The sequence below is a fragment of the Olea europaea genome, unplaced genomic scaffold (assembly GCF_002742605.1).
Source record: "Olea europaea var. sylvestris unplaced genomic scaffold, O_europaea_v1 scaffold1351, whole genome shotgun sequence".
Taxonomy (NCBI): Eukaryota; Viridiplantae; Streptophyta; class Magnoliopsida; order Lamiales; family Oleaceae; genus Olea; species Olea europaea.
The window spans coordinates 59,230-64,846 of NW_019231007.1; the positions used below are offsets into that span (position 1 = coordinate 59,230).

Genomic DNA, 5,617 nt, shown 5'->3' on the forward strand with positions numbered 1-5,617 from the left:
CTGAAGTCAGGAATTTGAGATCTTTGATTAGACAGAGAATCTTGGTTTTAGCGCCAACACGCTGTTCTTATTTACCATGCGTTACACACTTCTTATTTAAAGTTAGAATGTGTTGACAGTTACCATAATGGACTATTCCTCAATACTAGCCTACGTTTTTCCCCTAGTTTCTAGTTTAAGAAGCCCTGTCTGAAGATTTGTAAAATTTTGTAATTGTAAATTTGTAATATAAACAAACACTGATTATTTGAAATCTAAGAAACTTTGTAATTCGTATTTTGTGATCTCTTGCAGTTTAGGGATAGACGTGATGTCCATTATGTTTCTTGCGTTTATAACCATTGATACTCTGACATTCCAGTGTTGTATGTTTCATCAATTTGATTGCATATTTATGAATTAATAACGTGGCTTAGCAATTCGAATTTTAGTGATTTGCATTCAAACAATTGATGTCTTCACTATTCATTGGCGGTGTTATTGAACATATAAAAAAAAAAAAAAAAAAAAAAAAAAAAAAAAAAAAAAATAAAAAAAAAAAAAAAAAAAATAAAAAAAGGGGGGGGACGGGAATCTTTGTAATTTTTTCTTTTCTTGTAGCTTCCTTTTCAAGTCTGCATTTGCTACTTGTTTTGGTAATCAATCAATGATCTTTTTGATGATGTCCTGAAATTCCTGTTTCGTTACAGATAAGCCGAAGAATATTTGAAATGGTGAGAACTGAATGCCTGGCAGATAAGTTTGTTTCAAAATGTGCAGAAGTGTCACTACAGGATCCTAAAATATATACCCTGAGGGAGGTAGAGTATTATGCTGATACCTGCTTGGATAAAGCAGATCTTTCAGAGGAAGAAAAAAATAAGAGCAAACCATTTGAATTGTACAAAAGACGCACCACTGCGGTTGTCAGGAGACAAAATTTCCTAGATTTTGCTTCCGAAGCTCTTGCAGAGTACAAGTACGTGGGCGCAGATCAGAGGGCTGATTTGGCTATAGCTTGCAGGTAAAGTTAGCGTCTCACGCTCTTTTTTGAATTGAGTTTGACTTCTCTATGGAAATTAGATGCTCTTAGTCGGAAAAGAGCATCTTTCTGTTTAACTTGTACGGTCAAATTGCTGTTTTTATGTTCTAGTTTCTCTTTCAACTGTAGTTGTGTTTCCAATATATTCAGGCTTGATGATAAATTAAGTGACGCTGAAAGGTAGGTTTAATTCACCACTTATAGCAAATTAATAGGTGGGGTTCCTGATTATAATGCACCCTGGACTTGTTCTGGCTTATGGTATACCCTCAAGTTTTCTGGCAAGAGTCAAAAGCGTCGCAATCCTAAGAATTGTTCTTTTCTCTGCTTTACGTGATTTTCTTACACTAATTTCTTGTCTTATTTTATATTTACTTGAGGGGAATGCTTCATATTCATGGGTTCCAGACCTTTGGAACAACTAGAATTGCAAATATGACTGAGTACCTTTTCAGCAATCTCGGCCATGATTTAAGACAAATCAAATTGGATACTTTCTTTATGAGTTCTGCGCAAATAGTTTTGAGGCCAGGAAGTGTAATGGAACTAATGATCTTTTCAAGGGTTCAGCATTGAATCCTACCTTGTCTACTGATTGAAGACATTAGTATGAAGTCAGGATGTACCAACCTTGCCTCCAAAGGTACAAAAGGAGGAGAAAAGAGAACTTGCAAAAAATTCTAAACTTGGTAGTTCTACTGCCATCGTACAGAACCTTTATAGAAAACATAATCTTGGGAGTACCATTCTGATTACAAAAATAACTGGCATAGTATCTAATAGCTAGAGAGGCTATGAGATCAGAACATCGCAAAATAAATGACAAATACACTCATTTAACAAGTATATAGGAATAACCCCTATATCAACAAAAAACCTACGTACGCCAACTACATGATGCAATCTGTGGACACGAACGTAAACAAGTAATACCTAAAGGCAGCCAAAATCGAAAGAAAGCTAAGAAGCACCAAACAGAGGCTATCAGGCAGTCTATCTACCCTAAAAATGCACACACCACGGAGCAACCAATAGCAAACTACAAACGATAAAGGTCAAAGAATACAATTTGGCCAAAGCCAGTTATCCACAGGATAATCCACCTGTGATTTATTAAAGTCACCAGAGATATTTTTGATAGGTTCATCATCTGACATAAGCTCAATAATGCTGGCGATGGATAGCAGAGCTTGTTTTGAATCTCATGACCTGTAATTGGAAAGATGATCGCATTCTCTTTTTATAATTGTCCTTGATTCGATCTTTTTGTAGAACTAATTGTTTTCATAGAATGATTTACCTCGCTTTATTATGAATTGAATGGATTCATACTTGTACCTAAAAAATAGGAAAAAGGAAAAGCAAAATGTTGGTTCTTGTTATAAACAAATTGTGAGTTCTCTTATGGGAGACTGTGTTCTACTTTGTAACTTGTGGGAAAATTTACACTTACACTTTCTGACCTCCGACTTCACTTTGTCATCACATTCTGTTTCTTGGTACTTGTTACATATGGTTTGAAGGTTGGTTTGTGCTTTTTTCTTTATTGCTAGTTTTGTATGATTTTGTTATTGGATCAATTCAGAATCCGAGAACGAAAGGAATCTGTTACTGTACTATTGTGCGGCACAAGTGGCTGTGGCAAATCTACTTTGTCAGCTTTGCTAGTAAGTTTTATCTGTATATTGCTATGGTTTCCCATTTTTCTGTTTTATCTGGTTTCTGGAGTTTTGTACATTACAATGCTTTAATTTTGTTATTATTACTGTTTTGGTCTATGAGTTCAAGTTTGTCAGAGTTGTAAATACATTGCGTCAGGATTATGATTGCATTGGTGACCTTTTAATTTGCATATATTTTATATGCAATATAATAGCAAGTTTTTTCAATTGTTTCAATGCTGGTATAGTTTTAATTGGCTATTTCTTTGCTTTAGTACATTTAGTGATTCAACTAAGAGATCAAGGCATGGTAATTGTTAATAAACTTTGCATTTTATCTCAGTTGTAAACTTTAAGTTTCAAAATGTGGTAAATTAGTTTGATTAGTATTTGTTACTTTTTTAAAAATGATATTCCACTGCGGGGATGCATCCATACCTCCCACGCAGGGTAAATTTTGCCCTTATTTATTTTACCTTATTCCAAATAACGTGGTGGTAGTCCTTGCTATAGACATCGCAATGATATATTACCTGCTTTAGTTTATATTCTCTTTATTTAATTGATAATTGCTTTTGATATAATTTTGTTGATATGTGTTGCAGCAATCGTCTTTAAATCAATGGACAAAATTTAGATTGAGCCGTTATCATTTTTGTAGGGTAGCAGGTTGGGTATTACGACTGTTATATCTACTGACTCAATCAGGCATATGATGAGGAGTTTTGTAGATGAAAAACAAAATCCTTTACTGTGGGCTTCAACCTACCACGCTGGAGAATATTTAGATCCAGTAGCAGTTGCAGAAGCTAAGGCCAAAAGGAAAGCGAAGAAATTAGCCGGTGTCTCAACCCCCTCACTAGCTAAGGATGACGTATCTAGCGGTTTTGCAATTGAAAAATCTACAATTGAGGGTTGTTCGGTTGCTGCTAGTTTGATCCACCCAAAGCAGATGGCAATTGAAGGTTTCAAAGCGCAAAGTGAGATGGTAATTGATAGTCTTGATCGGTTGATTACTGCATGGGAAGAAAGGAAAGAATCAGTGGTGGTGGAGGGCGTTCACTTAAGCCTCAATTTTGTGGTAAAAATAGATGAGACTTTCAATTTGAGAAAATTCTGTGTCAAATATTAAGTACCTTTTACCCTCCACGATCAGCTTTAATCTAAATTCATTTTCTCTATGCAGATGGGGCTTATGAAAAAACATCCTTCAATCATACCATTCATGATATATATTTCGAATGAGGAGAAACACCTCGAAAGATTTGCAGTCCGTGCAAAGTACATGACACTAGATCCTGCTAAAAACAAGTATGTTAAATATATACGAAACATCAGAACAATTCAAGAATATCTCTGTAACCGAGCTGATAAGCATTTGGTGCCAAAAATAAACAACACAAATGTTGATAAAAGTGTGGCAGCCATTCATGCAACAGTTTTTAGCTGCCTAAGGAGGTGTGAGGCAGGAGACCAGCTTTATGATTCAATCACAAATACAGTGACTGTTGTTGACGAGGAGTACAGGAATCAGTGTGCTGCCAATTCCTTGAGTTCCAAGGGAATGTTTCAGTTGATTCAAAGGAAAGGTTCTAGTAGGAATTTGATGGCACTTTTGAATAACGATGGATCTGTGGCTAAGGCTTGGCCGGTTAACATAATAGATGAAAATGGCAAGCCAATTGTGGGCCGTCCTATTGAGAACGGAATAGGAAATCCCGCCTTTGGACCAATGCAGATAGATAAAGCTGAATATGTCAACTTGCAGTTTGGTAATTTTGGCATCAGTGCTTGGCCCAATGATACTGGAGGTACCAGTCATGCCAGCAGTGTGGATGAGTCAAAGGATTACCTGACTGACAATGGTAGTAGATATTATTCGTCCTGCTGCAGTTCACCAAGGTTCTCTGAAGGGCATGCAAAGGAAGTAGGTTTCATTTAATTATTTATGTTTATAGCAGAGAAGTTAGTCATGAATCCTTTTTCTTGTTTATTATATCTCAAACAACAGATGGGATTATAATAATCACGTCATACAACGGCTCTGGTCGTTCATTTTGTGTAACTTTATTTCGTCGTGTTAATTTTCTAAATTTTCTCCTTTTACTTATTGGTCTTCATGTTTTTTGCAGCTCAAGGATAAAAACTCAGTGCATGGTAGTGATGAAGATGTTGACGAGCTGCCTGAGATAGACAGCGATGAGGATCTTAGTGATGGGCAAAAACAGAACCAAGAAGAGGTGTGTATGTGTCATCAATTCAAAATAGCTTTTAGTTTGAATATCTTAGCTCCCTGGAAATGCAAGACTTGAAAGTTATTGCTGCCCATGATTGATGTGTCGGGAATTCTCTGTTGTTAAGCTTTGACCTTTTATCATTAATCAAACACAGTATCATATTTAGCACCATTTTTCAAACAACCTATATCTTTTTTGCAGTTGGAAGGCTCGGTGGCTGAGGAATCCACCCTATCGGACGAGGAGTATGATGATCTCGCCCTGCAAGATATCCCAGATGGCGGCTACGTTTCTGATAATGAAGAAGAGTCCATGGAGTTCAATAACGTGGTTGTATCAACTAAGAATATCATTAATGGGCATAAGTACCAACACAATCTCGACCTTTTCATGAGAACCAAAAGTGAATCTTCGTCGGAGGAACTGTCAAGTGCTTTTGCATATCCCCTCAGAGAGAGAAACGAGAGCCGAATGCCACAACGTTATGGCAATAGCAGGTTGAGAAAACGCTCTCAGAGCATTCCAGCCTTCGGGAAGCATGAGTCACTTGTAAACGTTCCAATGGTTAAAAATGCAGTTACTGTGTAATCAAGTAGTTCTTTTTTGAGTTTCTCATCTTTTCTTTTCATGTTATTTTTTGTAGCTTTGCAGCAATCACCTTATGTATAGAATTACTTGAATAGATGAGTTTCTGGATA

The 5,617-nt window shown here is 36.4% G+C and overlaps 1 protein-coding gene across 1 annotated transcript in view; it reads left to right on the forward strand.

Moving 5' to 3' along the window:
• LOC111375221 (P-loop NTPase domain-containing protein LPA1 homolog 2-like) overlaps positions 1-5,617 on the forward strand; it is a 6,466-nt gene extending 849 nt beyond the window's left edge. Inside the window, exons 3-8 of the mRNA XM_022998020.1 lie at positions 690-1,003; positions 2,607-2,688; positions 3,344-3,763; positions 3,869-4,609; positions 4,815-4,922; positions 5,121-5,617. Of these exons, the coding sequence (XP_022853788.1) occupies positions 690-1,003; positions 2,607-2,688; positions 3,344-3,763; positions 3,869-4,609; positions 4,815-4,922; positions 5,121-5,507 (2,052 nt within the window). The 3' untranslated portion in view covers positions 5,508-5,617. The remainder of the gene's footprint in view (positions 1-689; positions 1,004-2,606; positions 2,689-3,343; positions 3,764-3,868; positions 4,610-4,814; positions 4,923-5,120) is intronic.